Here is a 22,874-nt window from a genome sequence, read left to right on the forward strand (position 1 = left end):
TTCCAGCTTCAAATATGTATTCATATCAAGAAAAGAGAGGACTAACAAAAGTGGTTCAGACAGTTGCAGAGCTCTCATGGCTACCACATGCAGAGAAGTTTTAGGCCTAAGAACTAAAGCTGGGGTTAGGGCAAGGATACTATATATTACCAGGCACATAAGAACTACTTCTTCACCATGAAGAATAGGGTAGGTACAGTTACTTGATTAGCACAGAAGGCAGGGCAACTAAAGTAGACTGCTCGTTTTGGAATCAGAATATCTGTGCTATACCAAATAATACATTTCTGTTGTGTCTTTTTTTAAGGTTATAATGTAATTTTATTTCTCCCTTCCCTTTCCTTTTCCAAAGTCTCCCATGTGTCCTGCTCCACTCTCCTTAAAAGTCAGGTCCTCTATTTTGACTCACTGTTATTACACACACACACACACACACACAGACACACACACACACACACACACACACACACATTTACATGAATTTCTAAATATAATCTATTAAGTCCATATAACATACTTGTATTATGTTTTTATAGCTGACCATTGGACTTTGGACAATCAGTGTCCTCTTCCCCGGGGTGGGGACCACCTCTGAGCTTTATTCAGTTACCTGTGGTTCTCCGTGTAGAGCTGAGGCATTGTGGGCTTTTCCTCATCCACTTTGGTATCATCCTTGTTCAGCTCATGTTTGGGCAGTCACCTTGGTGAGGATTTATGGGTGTAATTTCTGCAATTTCTAGGACACCTAGTCTCACAGCAAACTCTCTGTTCCTCTAGGCCATACACTCTTTCCACCTCATCTTCTACAATGTTCTCCAAGCCTTAGGTGTGGGAGAGTTTTGCAGATATACCCATTAGAACTAGGCACCACAATTCTGCATTTTGATTGGTTATGGTTTTCTGTAGCACACTTGATCTATTGCAAAGAGAAGTTTCCTTGATGAGGATTGAAGAATACACTTAACTGTGGGCATAAGGACAAATATTTATATATTGTTGTCAGGAATTATGCTGGTTTAAAATTAATGGTTGCGTGGAAGGGGAAGCCCTGGGTCCTGCTAAGACTGAACCCCCAGTGAACTAGACTGGTGGGGGGAGGGCGGCAATGGGGGGAGGGTTGGGAGGGGAACACCCATAAGGAAGGGGAAGGGGAGGGGGATGTTTGCCCGGATACCGGGAAAGGGGATAACACTCGAAATGTATATAAGAAATACTCAAGTTAATAAAAAAAAATTAATGGTTGCAGTTGTCCTCCAATGTGGGATTGTAATAGCCCAGGATTACCGAGGAAAGTATAGGAGAGTTTCAACCCTAATAGATCCCTCAGATGAGGACAGGAGCCTAGCTCTCTCCCCTCTCCCAACCTGATGCCATGAAGCCAGCTGCTCCACCATCAACCTTAGTAAGAATTTACTACCCTGACAGTTACGAGGTTTCACTCCTTGTTTGAACTATATCCATACTGTGGATACATAAGGTACACCCCCAACCCCACTCCTGGTCCCTACAGCTCCTGAGTGTGCATATGAAGCATCTCCTGTCCCGGTCAAAATAACCTTGCCCCAGATACACTGGCCACCTCCCCAGGGACATAAATATGCCCCCCCATTAAACAGAACCAGCTGTTCCTGGATGTGTGTTCTTCGCCCATGTACTCACCACCAACCAAGATCCTTCCTGCAACTAGCTAAACTTCTCTCCCTCCAGTCCAGCCTGATGCACACGGGGACTGGCTACTCTAAGGGAGAGAAGTAGACACAGGCCAGCAGCTCACACCCAATGTGGCTGTAACAGGACCTCTGGTAGCTATAGGCCAATTCAAAAATTTATACAGAAATGCAAGTCAAACGGAATAGCCAAAGCAACTCTTTAAAATAATGAACTATGCTTATTCTTTACAGTTAAGAAAAGTATATTCTTAAACTAGTCATAGTGCTGTGTACCTTGAACTCCAGTACTTGGGAGAAGCAGGTAGATATCTGTGAGTTTGAGACCAGCCTAACTTACATAGAAAGTTTCAAGACAGGCATACATAGAGAAAGCCTGTCTCAAAAAAATATTCTTAATATATGATTGGGTTGTGAATTATACAATGAGATCATTGTAAGATTAATGATGGAGTAAAATAGTGAAGAAAAACATCCATTGTCAGAATTTGGAAAATAAAATGGTAAGTGGAAAAATAAACCCCCACACCTTTTTTAAATCCATTCTTCCTAATGTAAGTTCTAAGTAACGTAAAACATGTTGGCGCACTAACATCTTCTCTTTTTATTCTAGGTGATATGAACAATTACATATTAGAAAATAAAGATTGCCGAACCTTCTGCATTATTGCACTTTCTATTAAAGTTGAGAGAAACAAAACAGTGCTCACCATTTTCTTCAATAATGAGGCATACCACTCACCTGCAATATCCCTGTCAATATTAGACAACATTCTTTTTATGACACTTTCTGGCCGTGATGCTTCCATTACTGCCTTTAATAAGCCTCAGCCTCTCCCTCATTATGGTTCAAACACAGTGTATGTATAACTTTCCCTTCTTTTGTAATTGAGTCTTAACAAGCATTTGCTTGTTTAGCCATATCCATTTTGAAAATGGCTAATATAAGTATTTTCTACCTATATTTCATAGTTTATTTCATATTTTATTTTTTTCTTCTTCTGTAGGCCTGTAAATGGATTACAAATAGTACAGTGTTTAGCTTTCGGCATTTCTGTGGTGGTCGGGTCCTTTAGTATCCAGACAGTGACTGAAAGAATCAGTCAAGCCAAGCACATCCAGTTTCTGACTGGGGTCTGTGTGCTTACTTACTGGCTCTCTGCCTTGTTGTGTGACCTCATCTTCTTCTTCTTTGCCTGCTGTGTACTGCTGGTAAGTATCAGATGCAACTTTATGAGACATCCTTTAACCTCTGTGGTCCATACTAATTTCTACAAAAATTATTATATCCTAAAATGAAAGTTGTCAAATAATTTGAAACTGCGCTGACTCACCACCATAGAGATTGCCGTAGATTCTCATTAAGGACATGTGCTGCCTCGCATTCTTTCACTGAAGAGAACCATTTTCTTTGAAAAGCCTCCCCTCAAGTTGCCATCATATATTCACTCACTAATATGCCCTGTCCAAAATCTGCTTTAAAGACTGCAAATTGACCCATTCTTTTTTTTTTCAAGGTCTTCCTTGTTTTTTTTTTTTATTAACTTGAGTATTTCTTATATACATTTCGAGTGTTATTCCCTTTCCCGGTTTCCGAAATTGACCCATTCTTATTGCCTTGTACAAAGCTCAAGTCCAAGTGGATCAAAGACATCCACATCAAACCAGATACACTCAAACTAATAGAAGAGAAAGTGAGTAAGAGCCTCGAACACATGGGCACTGGAGAAAATTTCCTGAACAAAACACCAATGGCTTATACTCTAACATCAAGTATTGACAAATGGGATTTCATAAAATTGCAAAAAGGCAAAGGACATGGTCATTAGGACAAAATGGCAACCAACAGATTGGGAAAACATCTTTACCAACCTACATCTGATAGAGGGCTAATATCCAATATATACAAAGAACTCAAAAAGTTAAACTCCAGAGAATCAAATAACCCCATTTAAAATGGGCTACAGAGCTAAACAGAATTCTCAAGTGAGGGATGCCAAATGGCCAAGAAGCACCTAAAGAAATGTTCAACATCCTTAGTCATCAGGGAAAGGCAAATCAAAAGAACTCCGAGATTCCACCTCACACCAGTCAGAATGGCTAAGATCAAAAACTCAGATGACAGCAGATGTTGGTGAGGATGTGGAGAAAAAGGAAAAGTCCTTCATTGTTGGAGCAAGCTGATACAACCACTCAGAAAACTGGACATTCCACTACCTGAGAACACTCCTGGGAATATACCCAAAAGATGCTCCAAAATACAACAAAGACACATGCTCCACTATGTTCAGAGCAGCCTTATTTATTTAATTTTTTTTCGGAGCTGGGGACCGAACCCAGGGCCTTGCACTTGCTAGGCAAGCACTCTACCACTGAGCTAAATCCCCAACCCTAGCAGCCTTATTTATAATAGCCAGAAGCTGGAAAGAACCAAGATGTCCTTCAACAGAGGAATGGATACAGAAAATGTGGTACATTTACACAACAGAGTACTATTCAGCTATTAAAAACAATGACTTCGGGGCTGGAGAGATGGCTCAGCAGTTAAGAGCACTGACTGCTCTTCCGGAGGTCCTGAGTTCAATTCCCAGCAACCACATGGTGGCTCACAACCATCTGTAATGGGATCTGGTGCCCTCTTCTGGTGCGTCCGAAGACACCTACAGTGTACTCATAACATAAAATAAATAAATAATATCTTTAAAAAAAAAAAAAAACAATGACTTCATAAAATTCTTAGGCAAATGGATGGAACTAGAAAATATCATCCTGAGTGAGGTAACCCAATCACAAAAGAACACACATGGTATGCACTCACTGATAAGTGAATATTAGCCCAAAAGCTCAGACTACGCAAGATGCAATTCACAAACCACATGAAGCTCAAGAAAAAGACCAAAGTGTGGATGCTTCAGAACCTTCTTAGAAGGGGAAACAAAAATACTCACAGGAGGAAATATGGAGACAATGTGTGGAACAGAGACTGAAAGAAAGGCCATCCAGAGACTCCCCCACCTGGGGAATCCATCCCCTATACAGACACCAAGCCTAGACAATATTGTGGATGCCAAGACGTGCATGCTGATAGGAGCTTGATATAGTTCTCTCCTGAAAGGCTCTGCCAGAGCCTAACAAATACAGAGGCCAATACTTGTAGTCAACCATCGGACTGAGCATGGGGACCCCAGTGGAGGAGTTAGAGAAAGGACTAAAGGAGCTGAAGGGGTTTCCTACCCCATAGGAAGAACAATATCAACTAACCAGTCCCCCCAGAGCTCCTAGGGACTAAACCACCGTCCCAAGAGTACACAGGGATGGACCTACAGCTCCAGTCGCATTTGTAGCAGAGGATGGCCTTGTTGGGCATCAATGGGAGGAAAGGCCCTTGGTCTTGTCAAGGCTCAACACCCCCAGTGTAGAGGAATGTCAGGGTGAGGGAGGTAGGAGGGAGTGGGTAGGTGGGTGAGGGAGCATCCTCATAGAAGTAAGGGGAGGGGGATGGGATAGAGGGTTTCTGGAGAGGAAACAGGGAAAGGGGGTAACATTTAAAATGTAAATTAAAAAATATCCAATAAAAGAAAAAATGTTTTAAAAAAAACAAACCTTTTAACTTGCACTGAGAAGTTAATCATAGCTAGGACAGTGCCTTCTCAGTCCCAGTGTGGCCATAAGGAAAACTGAGGCTGAACTACACAGTTCAGATTCATGATCTAAGGTCAGCTTCTATTGCTATTGATCTTCCATACTTAAACTCCATGTCCAACAGTGCCAAGCTCCAAAATAGAACTACTTTTGCCTTGAAACTCATTTTGAAATACTGAAAAAGCAATCTAGAGAGTGCATAACTAGAAATGTATACCATCTGTTAATATAATTATTACTCATTAGTAAGCAATAGCAACTTAATTTCTGGGCATATTTAGATAAATAATATACAAAGAGAACATAGTTAAGGGGAATAATATATGAACCAAGGCAAAAATTCCTTTTTAAATGGGTGTTGAAGATAAAATATTGTGAATAAAATATTGTTCCAGTCCTCACAAAGTCTGTTGTTTCTCCATTGTCACAGAACTGAAAATAAAGTATACCAACTAATATTATCAGTTTGGTTCCCACAAGATGATTCATATTTTTTGCAGAGGATCCCAAGAACTGTTTCTGAAGAGAGAGTCTGGATCTCACCAACTATAAGAGCTGCTTACCTAACAAAGACCAGAGTCCAGGAATAGTGGTAGTGTGAGAAGCAAATACTGTGTGTTAAACAGAGACGTCTTAAGGTAGAGAGAACTGAGTAGCACTTCATTTTTTGATGTGCAAGACTGGCTACTATTGTCAATTCCAGTCCCAGGTACATAGTTCATCACCAAATAAACATGACAAGAGAAGATTACAATCTTACTGATGGTCTATTTGTCTCTCTTTCACTAATTCAAGCCTGGTACCTAGCTTTACAATCTCTCTTCTATAGAGTTTTCAGGCTACCAAGATGGCAGCAGATTCCGTCAAACCTGGTGATCTTAGTTCAAGCCTCAGGATCCACATAGTGGAAGAAGAGAGCTGACTCCTACATATTGTCCTCTGATTTCCACATATGCACACATGCATGCATATACACATACATGCGTATATATATATATATATATATTACATTATTGGATACATTAATACATTAATTGTACATTAATTGTTAATAATACATTATTGGAAATTTTTAACCTAAAATTAATTGAACAAATTTAACTCTTTTAATGTCCATGCCAAGGTGTCACTGTTTTCTATGGTTCTTAAAACTTGGCTGGCACACTTGCATCATTTCCTGGTTGACAGATTAAAAAGCAAGATATAAACAAAAGCACCTATTTTCAATATTTATACCAATATTACTATGTATGGCTAATGACCAAAGTTGTTTCTTGTGTTTGTTTTTATATGATACTACAAACATTGGACATGACTCAACACATTTATAAGCAGAAAAGTGAGGCTCAGAGAAGTTTTAGACAGTTTCACACAGTGTACTGCAACAGGGTTCCCTCCAAATCTAGAGGAGGATTACAACCAAGGAATACCAATAACCTATATGTTTCAATAGCCCTATATAATGTCTTGGACATTCCTAACCAATAACTCAAAAGGGATTTTCTCATGCATGATATTATGTATTCCAATAGATGGTTTATGGCTGTATGAGGAAATATTGTCAGTTCAGATGGGAAATTTTTATTTATACTATGCATGTATATTTATGTATTAACAAGACATTTTTACTTTTATTTTATCCTCTTTCTTCTGTATTTATCTTCCTCCTCTTCCCTAAGTAGAGCTCCTTATTTTCCCACCTCACCCTTCAAATCACTCGTAACTAGCTATTCCTCTGTCTATTGTCCCTGTTGCACTGCACAATTATCCCATTTTATTTTCCTGGTTTCTGTAGTCACTCCAAGTTATATATTCACATATCAGTATTTGGAGCCAGGATCCTCAGATAAGAGAGAATATCCAGTGTTTGTCTTTTGGTGTCTGGGTTACTTCATACACTATAATACTTTCTACTTTCATCCATTTAACCTACAAATTTCCTTTTTCCTTAGAGCTGTATAGTGTTTTATGGTCTATATGTAACACATTCCATCATGCATGAGTTGTGTGACATGGAGGTTCTTCTTACTTCCTGGCTGTTGTGACTAGAACAGCGAAGATCATGGCTGAGCAAGTACCCGTAGAGTAGGATATTAAGTCATTTGGGCATGTGCTAAGGATTACTATAGCTGAGCCATAGGTAGATTTATTTTTTTAATTTTTGGCTATTTTTCAAAATGATTTCTCAACTGGTTTGCAATCCTACCAATGGTGAATGAGGGTTCCCTTTTTGTGCACACACAGCAGTCGTTACCAGTTGTTTTAATGATCTTTGTCATTCTGACTGAAGTCTGATGGAATCTTAAAGGGCATTTGATTTCTATTTACTAGGGATGATGAAAATTCTTGAGTTATTTTTTAAATTGGTTTTTTGGATTTTTGTCGTTTTCTTTATTTGGGTGGTTGGTTTTGGGTTGGGTTTTCTTTGCTCTGCTTTTTTTTTTGAGTTATTTATGTGCTCTTGATATTAATCTTTGATGGATGTTTAGCTGGATTATTCCCTCCCACTCTGAGCGTCCTCTTCTGAGCTGATTTTTTTTCTCAGCTGTGCAGATGTCTTTTAGTTTTATAAGGTCTCACTTGCCAAAATTCTAAGTCAGAAAGTGCTTTCCTGCATCTATATCATGGAGGGCACTGCCTAGGTTTTCTTCTAGCTATCTCAGTATTTCAGGTCTCACACTTAGGACTTGATTATTTCAAGTTAGTTTTTGTGTCAAGTGATAGACACAGGTTATATCATCTTCCCACATATAGACACCCAATATTACAAACATCATGTGTTGAAGATTCTATCTTCTCTCTAGTGTACATTTTGGTATCTTTGTCAATATAAATGGCTGGAGTTATGTGAACTCATGCTTGAGTGTTCTGTTTTGTTCCATTGATGTTTTGTGTCTTATTTGTGCCAATATCATATTGTTTTTATTACTATGATCCTGTAATACATCTTAAGTAGTAATCTCTCTGGGAATGTTCTTTCTTTCAGGATTTGTTTTGGCTATCTGGGTTCTTTTGTGGTTCTATATAAATTTTAGGATAGTTTTTTTCTTATTCCTGTGAAGAATGAGATAGGGATTTTGACTGGAATTGCATTGGATCTGTAAATAGCGTTGGTAAGATGGTTAGTTTTACAATGTTAATTGTACCAATGCATACACATAAAATTCTCTCCATTTTCTAGTATCCTTTATATCTTTCTTCAATGACTTAAGGCTTCTTATAGACATTCTTCTCTTCTTAGTTATGTTATTCCTAAATATTCTGTTTTCTTTGTGAATGGAAGCGTGTCTATTATCTCTTTCTCTGTATATTAGTTGTTGGTGTATAGAAAAGCAATTTATTTGTGCAAATTGAGTTTGTATACTGCCACATTTCTAAATTTATCACTTCTAGAAGTTTTCTGGTAAAGTTTTTAGGATCTCGTGTATATAATGTGTCATCTGTAAATAGGGATAATTTAGTTTCTTCTTTCCCTATTAGTATCCCTTTTATTGAAAGCTGTCCTATGAGGGAAATTTGTGATTCTGTTTACATTTTTTTAAAAAAAATCAGAAAAAGCATAAATGAATGCTTAATGATGAAACACGAGACTTTGAAAAATAAAAACAAAACAGATCCAAACCTAGTGAGTAGCAAATAATCATAAAAATCAGAGCAGAAATCAATGAAATAGAAACAATGCAAAGAATTAATGAGCTACTCCTTTGAGAAGATAAACAAGATGACAGACCTTTGCTCCAACTATCCAAAAGAAAGAAAAGGAGAGAGAAGAATATTATATAGATTTAAAAGTCTGTTCTACATTAAGCTGGAAAACCTTGACTGGTAAATTTCTGAATTCTGCCAACCACCAAAATTAATCTGAAAACAACAACCTAACCTAACAAATGAAGAGTCTAAAATAACAATAAACAGCTTTCTAACTACAAAAACTCAGGCTTCGGTGGAGCCATAGCATGTCTACCAGACGTTCAAAGAAAATCTACAGCCAAGCCTTCTTAAACTGTTAAACAAAGAGGAGGAGAAGGAAGAGGAGGAGGAGGAGGAGGAGGAGGAGGAGGAGGAGGAGGAGGAGGAGGAGGAGGAGGAGGAGGAGGGACGAAAGTGGGGAGAAGCTATTGCCATTCTAATACTAAACATGTGATGATACAACAGAAAAGAAAACTACAAGAAAATATCTCTGATAAACATAAAGTCAAAATGCCCAGCAAAATATTTGCAACCTAGATACAGACATATAAAAAGATTGTGCACCATGACCAAGTTGCCTTTATTCTGAAACGCTGAGATGGTTCAATGTATGCAAGTCAAGAAGTATAATGTCAATGGACCTAAAGGTGAAAACCACATGTTCATCTCAATAGATGCAGAAAAAAGCCTTTGACAAACTGCAACTTGCCTTCATGATAAAAGGAGGAAGTAGGACCAGAGAAAACAGATGCAACATAAATAAATCTGGATATAAGAAACCCATAGCTATCTACATGCTGAACGGAGAAAAATTTGAAACAATCCTACTGAGGAGTGAGATGGGGAAATTCACTATCTCTGCTCCTTTTCAATGTTGTGTTCAAATCACAAATTAGGCAAGAGAAGGAAAGTTACACTCTTCAACTAGGAAACGAAGTTAAACTCGTTTTAAGATAATTGATTTTCTTTTTAGAGTATGAATGTTTTGTTTCCATGTAAACGTGTGCACCATGTATATATCCGATCCCCCTGGAGTGCCAGTTCCTGTGGAAATGGATAGGTAGGAGCCACTACGAGTGTGCTAGTAACTGAAGGCAGCCTAGTGCTCTTAACCAGTGAGCCAGTTCTCCAACCTCTGCAACTTCCTGCTTCTAAGAATTCTATTCTGCCTTTGACATCAGCTTGTCTTAATAATGAAGATTAGACATTGGAGAGTGTAAACAGAAACATAGTTTATGAACTTAGATTTAAGTAAATGTTACCAAGGATTTGCATAACTGAGTCAATATTGATTTAGAGATATGCCTCAAAATATACTGTTCTCACTAAATTCTCCATCCCATAAAATCTTGAGGGAAGAGTATTTTCTTCTCCAAGTTTTAATGCTTCAAACTCTGCTCACTTTGCCAATATTGTTATTGGATATTTTCTCCTTATTCAAAAACTGTTTCTTGGTAATACATGATGTAATTATTCTGTTTTTTCCTAAATAGCTAGTTCATTATTCTAACATTCTTTTTAACATAATGAGCCTTTTCCCACTAATTTGAAATACTCATTTTGTACTGTAATAACTAACAATATGCATTTAACTATGTATTGTATTGTGTAATTCTGTTCTGTTGGCATGGATGTAATGGACCACTTTATGATGGTACTAAGGACTGTTCATAAAAGCAAGAAATATGCACCTGAGGTTATGTTTTCTAACTCTGTAATGTGCTGCTTGTAACAGTCTCTCTTAACTGTAGCAGTGTTCAAATACATTTAATTCTCTTTATGTATGCATTGCCATTCCCCCACTCCCTCTATTAATTTTCTTTGGCAGAACGTCCCCTTTGTCACGATATGCTTTACGTTTTCATATAAACTTTCAAAGCAGCTTATTTCAAAAGAAAACCTAATTTCATTTAATTTACATTATTAATTTCCTGTTACACATCCTGTGCAACAGCAGAGTACATGCTTCACTTGTCCATGTAAATTTAAATGAAACCAGTTGTAATTGAGGCTTTTCTCACACTTGTCCCTCAAGGTCCCCATAGTTTCTTCTTGACTATACAGTCCTCTTTGCTGTTAGGAGAGGATCCAACCATAGTGAGTAGCATTAGATTCTATAATTACTGATACTCTTCATGTGCTTCCTTTAAACACTAGTACTTAGAAGTATTTTCTATTTCCGAGAACTACATAAGATTCTAATGGGACATTCTTAGTTTAGCCTTTCTTTCCATGAATTGATTATCTTGCTAAATAATCATGTTATTGATCAGAAGGTACAACTGTATTACTCTTAAGGAATTGAAATTTCAAGCCAGTAAGAAATTTCCTTAGTAACACTAGTATTTTTTCCAAATCTATATCATTCTAATTCTATGTGCTCTTCAGTTCCATTCTCAGTTGTAATTCAGAGGAATTGAAAAAGAATCTCGAGGTTCAGAACAGCCACCAGAAGGCACACTGAACAAAGCAGCCATAAGGGAAATCCTAAGAAAAGTGAACTATAACCAGGGTCCTTTTTTCCTAGGAAATTCTGTTTGGCTTAATACAAATATAATTACTTTGTATTTGATCATGGATATGAGAAATAGGGACTGTTTCAAAAAGGAGAAACACAGAAAGAGACACTTAGTTACTGTGCTCGTTGTAATAATCTCAGTTGATGAAATGGTTCACTTATGGCTTGCACTCTAAAGCTTAAAAAAAGTAACTAAAATTAGTACCTGATAATTATGGTCTAGTAGAACAGTGGCTGAAGAGTATATCCTTCATCTTGATTTTCTATACTCTATGTCCTAGGGCATATTCAGATTCTGCCAGCTGGAGGCATTTGTTGTGCATTACAACTTCCTGGACACAATTCTGATTTTTATGCTGTATGGCTGGTGTGTTGTTCCTCTCACTTATCTTGGAAGCTTTCTGTTCAACAGTAGCACTGCTGCCTACATCAAAATCACGCTCTTTAACTACTTTTCAACTATGTTCAGTATCATCATTTACACTATTGTGCAATTTTATGGTAAGAACACCGTACGATTCTCCTTTTTTCCAGGAAATAAATGAATTAAACAGGAGTAAAATAACATGCGAGTTTAAAATTAACTGATGAACACTTTCCAATAATCTGAAAACCTGTGATTTTGGAAATCAGCAAATATTTATTGAGAATATGCAGAAATTAGAGGTGAAGGAGAACAGGGAGCAGAGAGAAAGGAAAAGAGGAACCAAGAATAAAAAGAAAAGAAAAACAGATTCTAGGAAGTCATTGTTACCGAAAGCTACTTTTCAATTGTATGGTTAATACTGTTATTTTCGCACAAGCTTTCTGGCTGGGTACACACAGCATCCAGTGGTGTTTTCTCAAGGAATGTCTGATAGTTTGATAATTGTTCAAGAATGGCTTAACCACTTGGGAGAAGTTTGTTTTTCTGAGGAGGTTCACTAGTTTTCTTATCATTGAAGCTAATTTTTTAATTTCAGGTGAAGACTTTCCTGCCCTTATCCACATCCTCATAAAGACAATTTTAATGGCACTGCCTAGTTACAATCTTGCAATGAGTATCAGCAAGTATTTTGATGACTATGAGGTAAAACGACTGTGTGCTAGGGAATTCAGAAGCATTTACATGGATTGCAGTGAGCCATGTGAGTATTGGGAACTGTTTGGGTTCATAAAAACACTATATTCGCTCTCTGATCCCCACTGGCGGCTCACTGCTCCCAAACCCCGGGGGAGAAAGAACTCACCACCCGGACAAGTGGGCACTCCTGAGACTGCAGAGCAGGAAGAGACCAGCAATACTGCCCACCCCTGCCCACATCCCTGACCCAAGAGGAAACTGTATACGGCCTCTGGGAACTGGAAGATAGGGGCACTGGAGCTGCAGGTCCCCTGTGCCCCAGACACCTCCGGAACCTGAAGGGACCAGATCAACAGTGCTCTGCACCCAAATCCAAACCCAAGGGAGGGAGAGCTAAACCTTCAGAGAGGCAGACATGTCTGGGAAGTCAGAAGAGACTACACTCTGCCCACATCTCTGACTACAGAGGAAAACACCAAACACCATCTGGGACCCTGGTGCACGGGGGCTCCCGGAAAAGGTGGCTCAGGTCCTCCTGGTTGCTGCCCTCGCGGAGAGCTCAAAAGCAACACCCCACGAGCAAACTTGAGCCTCAGAACCACAGGTAAGACCAACTTTTCTGCTCCAAGTGCCTGCCTGGTGAACTCAGGACACAGGCCCACAGGAACAGCTGAAGACCTTTAGACAGGAAAGGCTACACGCCCAAAAGCAGAACACTCTGTTCCCATAAATGGCTGAAAGAAAACAGGAAAACAGGTCTATAGCACTCCTGACACACAGGCCTACAGGACAGTCTAGCCACTGTCAGAAATAGTAGGACAAAGTAACAACAGAGATAATCTGATGGCGAGAGGCAAGCGCAGGAAACCAAGCAACAGAAACCAAGACTGCATGGCATCATCGGAGCCCAATTCTCTCACCAAAGCAAACACTGAATATCCAAACACACCAGAAAAGCAAGATCTTGATTTTGAATCATATTTGATCATGATGCTGGAGGACTTCAAGAAAGACATGAAGACCTCCCTTAGAGAAATGCAGGAAAACATAAATAAACAAGTAGAAGCCTATAGAGAGGAATCACAAAAATCCCTGAAAGAATTCCAGGAAAACACAATCAAACAGTTGAAGGAATTAAAAATGGAAATAGAGGCAATAAAGAAAGCACAACGGGGGACAATCCTGGATATAGAAAACCAAAGGAAGAACAAGCAGCCGTAGATACAAGCATCACCAACAAAATACAAGAGATAGAAAAAAGAATCTCAGGAGCAGAAAATTCCATAGAAATCATCTACACAACTGTCAAAGATAATGGAAAATGGAAAAAGCTGCTGGTCCAAAACATACAGGAAATCCAGGACTCAATGAGAAGATCAAACCTAAGGATAATAGGTATAGAAGAGAGTGAAGACTCCCAGCTCAAAGGACTAGTAAATATCTTCCACAAAATCATAGAAGAAAACTCCCCTAATGTAAAGAAAGAGATGCCCATAAGCATACAAGAAGCCTACATAACTCCAAATAGATTGGACCAGAAAAGAAACTCCTCCCATCACATAATAATCAAAGCACCAAATGCACAAAATAAAGAAAGAATATTAAAAGCAGTAAGGGAAAAAGGTCAAGTAACGTATAAAGGCAGACCTATCAGAATCACACCAGACTAACGCCAGAGACTATGAAAGCCAGAAAAACCTAGACAGATGTCATACAGACCCTAAGAGAACACAAGTGCCAGCCCACGTTACTGTATCCTGCAAAACTCTGAATTAACATAGATGGAGAAACCAAGATATTCCATGACAAAACCAAATTTACACAATATCTTTCTACAAATCCACCGCTACAAGGGATAATAAACGATAAAGCCCAAGATAAGGAGGCAAGCTACAACCTAGAAAAAGCAAGAAACTGGATGTGAGGGCGATCTGGCTGCGACATCTGTCACCCCATTGATCGCCAGGTTTGATTCGGCTGATCTGGCTGGCTAGGCGGGTGTCCCCTTCCTCCCTCACCGCTCCATGTGCGTCCCTCCCGAAGCTGCGTGCTCGGTCGAAGAGGACGACCTTCCCCGAATAGAGGAGGACTGGTCTTCGGTCAAAGTATACGAGTAGCTGCGCTCCCCTGCTAGAACCTCCAAACAAGCTCTCGAAAAAGCAAGAAACTAATGGTCTGGCAACAAAACAAAGAGAAGAAAAGCACACAAACATAACCTCACGTCCAAATATGAATATAACAGGGAGCAATAATCACTATTCCTTAATATCTCTCAACATCAATGGTCTCAACTCCCCAATAAAAAGATATAGATTAACAAACTGGATATGCAATGAGGACCCTGCATTCTGCTGCCTACAGGAAACACACCTCAGAGACAAAGACAGACACTACCTCAGAGTTAAAGGCTGGAAAACAACTTTGCAAGCAAATGGTCTGAAGAAGCAAGCTGGAGTAGCCATTCTAATATCAAATAAAATCGATTTTCAACCAAAAGTCATCAAAAGAGATAAAGAAGGACATTTCATATTCATCAAAGGAAAAACCCACAAAGATGAACTCTCAATCCTAAATAGCTATGCTCCAAATACAAGGGTACCCACATACATAAAAGAAACCTTACTAAAGTTCAAAGCGCACATTGCACCTCACACAATAATAGTGGGAGATTTCAACACCCCACTCTCATCAATGGACAGATCATGGAAACAGAAATTAAACAGAGACGTAGACAGACTAAGAGAAGTCATGAACCAAATGGACATAAAAGATATTTATAGAACATTCTATCATAAAGCAAAAGGATATACATTCTTCTCAGCTCCTCATGATACTTTCTCCAAATTTGACCATATAATTGGTCAAAAAACAGGCCTCAACAGGTACAGAAAGATAGAAATAATCCCATGCGTCCTATCAGACCACCACGGCCTAAAACTGGTCTTCAATAACAATAAGGGAAGAATGCCCACATATACATGGAAGTTGAACAATGCTCTACTCAACGATAACCTGGTCAAGGAAGAAATAAAGAAAGAAATTAAAGACTTCTTAGAATTTAATGAAAATGAAGGTACAAATACCCAAACTTAAGGGACACAATGAAAGCTGTGCTAGGAGGAAACCTCATGGCTCTGAGTGCCAGCAGAAAGAAACAGGAGAGAGCATATGTCAGCAGCTTGACAGCACACCTAAAAGCTCTAGAACAAAAAGAAGCAAATACACCCAGGAGGAGTAGAAGGCAGGAAATAATCAAACTCAGAGCGGAAATCAACCAAGTAGAAACAAAAAGGACCTTAGAAAGAATCAACAAAACCAAAAGTTGGTTCTTTGAGAAGAAAATCAACAAGATAGATAAACCTTTAGCCAGACTAACGAGAGGACACAGAGACTGTGTCCAAATTAACAAAATCAGAAATGAAAAGGGAGACATAACTACAGAATCAGAGGAAATTCAAAAAATCATCAGATCATACTACAAAAGCCTATATTCAACAAAACTTGAAAATCTGGGGGAAATGGACAATATCCTAGACAGATACCAGGTATCAAAGTTAAATCAGGAACAGATAAACCAGTTAAACAACCCCATAACTCCTAATAAAATAGAAGCAGTCATTAAAGGTCTCCCAACCAAAAAGAGCCCAGGTCCAGACGGGTTTAGTGCAGAATTCTATCAGACCTTCATAGAAGACCTCATACCAATACTGTCCAAACTATTCCACAAAATTGAAAAAGATGGAGCCCTACCGAATTCCTTCTATGAAGCCACAATTACTCTTATACCTAAACCACACAAAGACCCAACAAAGAAAGAGAACTTCAGACCAATTTGCCTTATGAATATCGACGCAAAAATACTCAATAAAATTCTGGAAAACCGAATCCAAGAGCACATCAAAACAACCATCCACCATGATCAACTAGGCTTTATCCCAGGCATGCAGGGATGGTTTAATATATGGAAAACCATCAATGTGATCCTTTATATAAACAAACTGAAAGAACAAAACCACATGATCATTTCATTAGATGCTGAGAAAGCATTTGACAAAATTCAACACCCCTTCATGATGAAACTCCTGGAAAGAATAGGAATTCAAGGGCTGGAGAGATGGCTCAGCGGTTAAGAGCACCGACTTTTCTTCCAGAGGTCCTGAGTTCAATTCCCAGGAACCACATGGTGGCTCACAACCATCTGTAAAGAGATCCGATGCCCTCTTCTGGTGTATCTGAAGACAGCTACAGTGTACTTATATACATAATAAATGAATAAATCTTAAAAAAAAAAGAATAGGAATTCAAGGCCCATACCTAAACATAATAAAAGCCATATACAGCAAACCAGTTGCTAATATTAAACTAAATGGAGAGAAACTTGTAGCAATCCCACTAAAATTAGGGACTAGACAAGGCTGCCCACTCTCTCCCTACTTATTCAATATAGTTCTTGAAGTTCTAGCCAGAGCAATCAGACAACAAAAGGAGATCAAGGGGATACAGATTGAAAAAGAAGAAGTCAAAATATCACTATTTGCAGATGATATGATAGTATATTTAAGTGATCCCAAAAGTTCCACCAGAGAACTACTAAAGCTGATAAACAACTTCAGCAAAGTGGCTGGGTATAAAATTAACTCAAATAAATCAGTAGCCTTCCTCTACACAAAAGAGAAACAAGCCGAGAAAGAAATTAGGGAAACGACACCAATCATAATAGTCCCAAACAATATAAAGTACCTCGGTGTGACTTTAACCAAGCAAGTAAAAGATCTGTACAATAAGAACTTCAAGCCTCTGAAGAAAGAAATTGAAGATGTCAGAAGATGGAAAGATCTCCCATGGTCATGGATTGGCAGGATTAATATAGTAAAAATGGCCATTTTACCAAAAGCAATCTACAGATTCAATGCAATCCCCATCAAAATACTAATCCAATTCTTCAAAGAGTTAGAACAATTTGCAAATTCATCTGGAATAGCAAAAACCCAGGATACCTAAAACTATCAACAATAAACGGACTTCTGGTGGAATCACTATCCCTGAACTCAAGCAGTATTACCGAGCAATAGTGATAAAAACTGCATGGTATTGGTACAGAGACAGACAGATAGACCAGTGGAATAGAATTAAAGACCCAGAAATTAACCCACACACCTATGGTCACTTGATTTTTGACAAAGGAGCTAAAACCATCCAATGGAAAAAAGATCACATTTTCAGCAAATGGTGCTGGTTCAACTGGAGGTCACTATGTAGAAGAATGCTTATCACCTTGTACAAAGTTTAAGTCCAAGTGAATCAAGGACCTCCACATCAAACCAGATACACTCAAACTAATAGAAGAAAAAGTGGGGAAGCATCTCGAACACATGGGCACTGGAGAAAATTTCCTGAACAAAACACCAATGGCTTATGCTCTAAGATCAAGAATCAACAAATGGGATCTCATAAAACTGCAAAGCTTCTGTAAGGCAAAGGACACTGTGGTTAGGACAAAACGGCAACCAACAGATTGGGAAAAGATCTTTACCAATCCTACAACAGATAGAGGCCTTATATTCAAAATATACAAAGAACTCAAGAAGTTAGACCACAGGGAGACAAATAAACCTATTAAAAAATGGGATTCAGAGCTAAACAAAGAATTCACAGCTGAGGAATGCCGAATGGCTGAGAAACACCTAAGAAATGTTCAACATCTTTAGTCATAAGGGAAATGCAAATCAAAACAACCCTGAGATTTCACCTCACACCAGTGAGAATGGCTAAGATCAAAAACTCAGGTGACAGCAAATGCTGTCGAGGATGTGGAGAAAGAGGAACACTCCTCCATTGTTGGTGGGATTGCAGACTGGTACAACCACTCTTGAAATCAGACTGGAGGTTCCTCAAAAAATTGGACATTGAACTGCCTGAGGTCCCAGCTATACCTCTCTTGGGCATATACCCAAAAGATGCCCCAACATATAACAAAGACACGTGCTCCACTATGTTCATCGCAGCCTTATTTATAATAGCCAGAAGCTGGAAAGAACCCAGATGCCCTTCAACAGAGGAATGGATACAGAGTTGTATATCTACACAATGGAATATTACTCAGCTATCAAAAACAATGACAGTATGAAATTCATAGGCAAATGGATGGAACTGGAAAATATCATCCTGAGTGAGGTAACCCAATCACAGAGAAACACACATGGTATGCACTCATTGATAAGTGGCTATTAGCCCAAATGCTTGAATTACCCTAGATGCACAGAACACATGAAACTCAAGACGGATGATCAAAGTTCAATTGCTTCACTCCTTCTTTAAATGGGGAACAAGAATACCTTTGGCAGGGTATAGGGTGGCAAAGATTAAAACAGAGACTGAAGGAACGCCCATTCAGAGCCTGCCCCACATGTGGCCCATACATATACAGCTACCCAAATAGACAAGATGGATGAAGCAAAGAAGTGCAGGTTGACAGGAACCAGATGTAGATCGCTCCTGAGAGACACAGCCAGAATACAGCAAATACAGAGGTGAATGCCAACAGCAAACCACTGAACTGAGAACGGGACCCCCGTTGAAGGAATCAGAGAAAGAACTGGAAGAGCTCGAAGGGGCTCGGGACCCCATATGAACAACAATGCCAAGCAACCAGAGCTTCCAGGGACTAAGCCACTACCTAAAGACTATACATGGACTGACCCTGGTCTCTGACCTCATAGGTAGCAATGAATATCCTAGTAAGAGCACCAGTGGAAGGGGAAGCCCTGGGTCCTGCCCAGACTGAACCCCCAGTGAACGTGATTGTTGTGGAGAGGGTGGTAATGGGGGGAGGATGGGGAGGGGAACACCCAGGTAGAAGGGGAGGGGTATAGGTTAGGGGGATGTTGGTCCGGAAACCGGGAAAGGGATTAACAATCGAAATGTAAATAAGAAATACTCAAGTTAATAAAGAAAAGAAAAAAAAAAACAAACAACAACAAAAAAAAACCCACTGTATTCTTTTCTACTTTCTACACTTCTACTAAGATTATGTCAAGTAAGAAAAAGCTGGTTTTGTTCCAGTTGAGAAAGAGCTGAGATCCAAATTGGAAGTACATTACACCTAATCAATGAAATGTTTGCAGAAAGGTGGTTGTTGTTGGTGCTGCTGCTGCTGCTGCTGCTGCTGTTGCTGCTGCTGCTGCTGGTGTCCTTGTTGTTTTTACTTTTGGGGGATGTATGGGCAGCCAAAAAGAGGCAGTTAGAACCACAAGTAAGCATGGCCAGAAAATACCTCTCCACTTCACATCATTGTTAAGACTACAGAATAAAGAATACTGAAAACTGCAAGACAGGAATTTCAAACTACTAATCTTAGAATTATATCAGCCATCCTTATAGAAACCCTAGAAGCCATGAAAGCATAGAAAGATGTATTTGAAACTCTGAAAGTTAACTGTTCACAGAATTTACTATATCTAGCAGTTAACTTTTACAATTGATAAAAATTGAAAACTTTCTCAAGTAAACACAAACTAAAGCAACCCATGCACTAGTAAAACATCACTGTAGAAAATATTTAAAGAAGCCCTATACAAAGGTAAATAAGAAAAGCCCTCACGATCATGGAACCCAGGATAGAATTCATTTTATGAAAGGAATGTATAAATAAATGAAAACTAAGAAAGAAGTAAAAATTCTCAATTCAGTAAACCATTAAACTTTGAGATGGAGAAGGAAGAGAATAAACAATATGCAAAGCAACCGGAAAAACAGCAACTAAATTATGTGTATCAGCAAATACTTCTCAGTGAAAATGCTAAATGTTAATGGCGTCAGTTACAATTAACAGAATCAGTTTATCTGGTTGGGTTTGAAAACAAGATCCAAATGTTATCAGCAATAGACACCCACACCCTCCTGGTACAGACAAGTGCAAACTAAGTTTCCTGGTGGGGAAACAACATACTATGAAAGGACAAGTCAGGGGGCATGCTTGTGGATATGGACTTTGTTCCCAAAAATCTGTGATTGTATGTTTATATCAGTATGATAAATGCCTAAGAGAGAAACTCAGAGATTGCCACTGGCAAACCTCTTGGGTCTCTCTCAATATAGTGGCTGCCTTTTAAATATTTTCTCTTGTTTATTTATTTGTTTGTTTGTTTACTTATTTATTTCATCTTTTTATACAGTCCAGAATTTATCCCCCTCAACCCACCCTCTGACTGTTCCCCATCCCATACCTCCTCCCCACGTCCCCATGAGGATGTCCCATTCCCCAACTTCCAGACCTCCCCACTCCCTGGGGCCTCCAGTCTCTTGAGGGTTAAGTGCATCTTCTCTGACTAAGTCCAAACCAGGCAGTCCTCTGTATATGTTTTGGGGTCTCATATCAGCTGGTGTATGCTGCCTGATTTGTGATCCAGTGTCTGAGATCTTGGGGATCCAGGTTACTTGAGATTGTTGGTCCTCCTACTGGGTCGCCCTCCTCCTCAGCTTCATCTAGCTTTCCCCTAATTCAACCATGGGGATCAGCAGCTTCTGCCCATTGGTTGGGTGCACATATCTGCATCTGACCCTTTCAGCTACTTGTTGGGTCTTTTGGAAGGCAGTCATGATAGGCCCTTTTTGGTGAGCACACCATAGCCTCAGTAATAGTGTCAGGCCTTGGGGCCTCCCCTTGAGCTGGATTCCAATTTTGGCCTGTCATTAGAACTTCTTTTCCTCAGCTCTTCGCCATTTGCATCCCTGCAGTTCTTTCAGACAGGAACAATTCTGGGTCAGAGTTTTTGACTGTGGGATGGCAACCCCATTCCTCACTTGATGCCCTGTCTTTCTATGGAGGTAGGCTATGTAAGTTCCCTCTCTCCATTGTAGGACGTTTCATCTAAGGTCCCTCCCTTTGAGTCCTGAGAGTCCATCACCTCCCAGGTCTCTGGTACATTCTTGAGGGTTCCCCCACCTCCTACCTCCCAAGGTTTCCTGTTTCCCATCTTTCTGCTGGTCTTCAAAATTTCAGGCCTGCTCTGCCCACCCAATACCTGATCAGGTCCCCCTTGTCCCCTCCCTGTCCCCTTTCCCACTCAGGTCCCTTCCTCCTTCCACCTTCCTGTTATTGCTTTCTTCTCCCTCCTAAGTAGGATTGAGGCATCCTCACTTGAGCTCTTTAGCTTCTTAAACTTTTTGAGTTCTGTGGACTATATTGTTAGTGTATATATGGCATGCATAGCTTTTGGATCTGAGTCACCTCACTCAGGGTGATATTTTCTACTTCCATCCACTTGGCTGCAAAACTCAGAATGTCCTTGTTCTTAATAGCTGAGTAGTATTCCATTGTGTAAATGAACCACATTTTCTGTATCCATTCTTCTCTTGTGAAACATCTGGGTTGTTTCTAGCTTCTGGCTATCACAAATGAGACTACTGTGAACGTCTGCCCCTGTGCCATGGGGGGGCATTTTGGGGGTGTATGCCCAATTTGAGGATGATATGATTGTATAAATAAGCAACTCCAAAAATTCTACCAGAGAACTACAGCTGATAAACAACTTCAGAGTAGTGACTGGATATAAAATTAAATCAAATGAATCAGTAGCCTTCCTTTATACAAATGATAAACAGGCTGAGAAAGAAATTAGGGAAATAACTCCTTTCACAATAACCACAAATAATATAAAAATTCTTGGAGTAACTCTAACCAAACAAGTGAAAGATCTGTATGACAATAACTTTAAGTATCTCAAGAAAGAAATTGAAGATCTCAGAAATGGAAAGATCCCCCATGCTCATGGATGGGCAGAAATAACAATAAAAATGACCATCCTACCAAAGGCAATCTATAGATTCAACACAATCCCCATCAAAATCCCAACCAAATCTTCAAAGACATGGAAAGAGCAATTCTCAAATTCACTGGAAAAGCAAAGCACCCAAAATAGCAAAAACGATTCTTAACAATAAAAGAACTTCTGGGGAATCACCATCCCTGACCTCAAGCTATGCTGCAGAGCAATAGTGATAAAAAAAATGCATGATATTGAAATAGAGACAGACACGTTGATGAATGGAATAGAAGACCCATAAACAAAACCACACACTTATGGACACTTGATCTTTGACAAAGAAGCCAAAACAATACAATGGAAAAAAGAAAGCATCTTCAATAAATGGTGCTGGTCTAACTGGCAGTCTGTATGTAGAAAAATGAAAATAGATCTACATGTATTACCTCACACAAAGCTCAAGTCCAAGTGGATCAAGTACCTCAACATAAAACCAGATAGACTGAATCTAATAGAAGAGAAAGTGGGGA

General features: G+C 39.3%; 1 protein-coding gene across 7 annotated transcripts in view; it reads left to right on the top strand.

The window, feature by feature from the left end:
* The window catches only part of Abca16 (ATP-binding cassette, subfamily A (ABC1), member 16), a 185,656-nt gene that overhangs the window by 149,688 nt on the left and 13,094 nt on the right, over positions 1-22,874 (top strand). For all 7 annotated transcript variants that reach the window (XM_087607578.1, XM_087607580.1, XM_087607590.1 and 4 more), the window contains 4 exons: positions 2,281-2,527; positions 2,675-2,879; positions 11,799-12,018; positions 12,480-12,644. In XM_087607578.1, the coding sequence (XP_087463704.1) occupies positions 2,281-2,527; positions 2,675-2,879; positions 11,799-12,018; positions 12,480-12,644 (837 nt within the window). The remainder of the gene's footprint in view (positions 1-2,280; positions 2,528-2,674; positions 2,880-11,798; positions 12,019-12,479; positions 12,645-22,874) is intronic.

The sequence above is a fragment of the Rattus norvegicus genome, chromosome 1, assembly GCF_021556685.1.
Source record: "Rattus norvegicus strain SHRSP/BbbUtx chromosome 1, alternate assembly SHRSP_T2T, whole genome shotgun sequence".
Taxonomy (NCBI): Eukaryota; Metazoa; Chordata; class Mammalia; order Rodentia; family Muridae; genus Rattus; species Rattus norvegicus.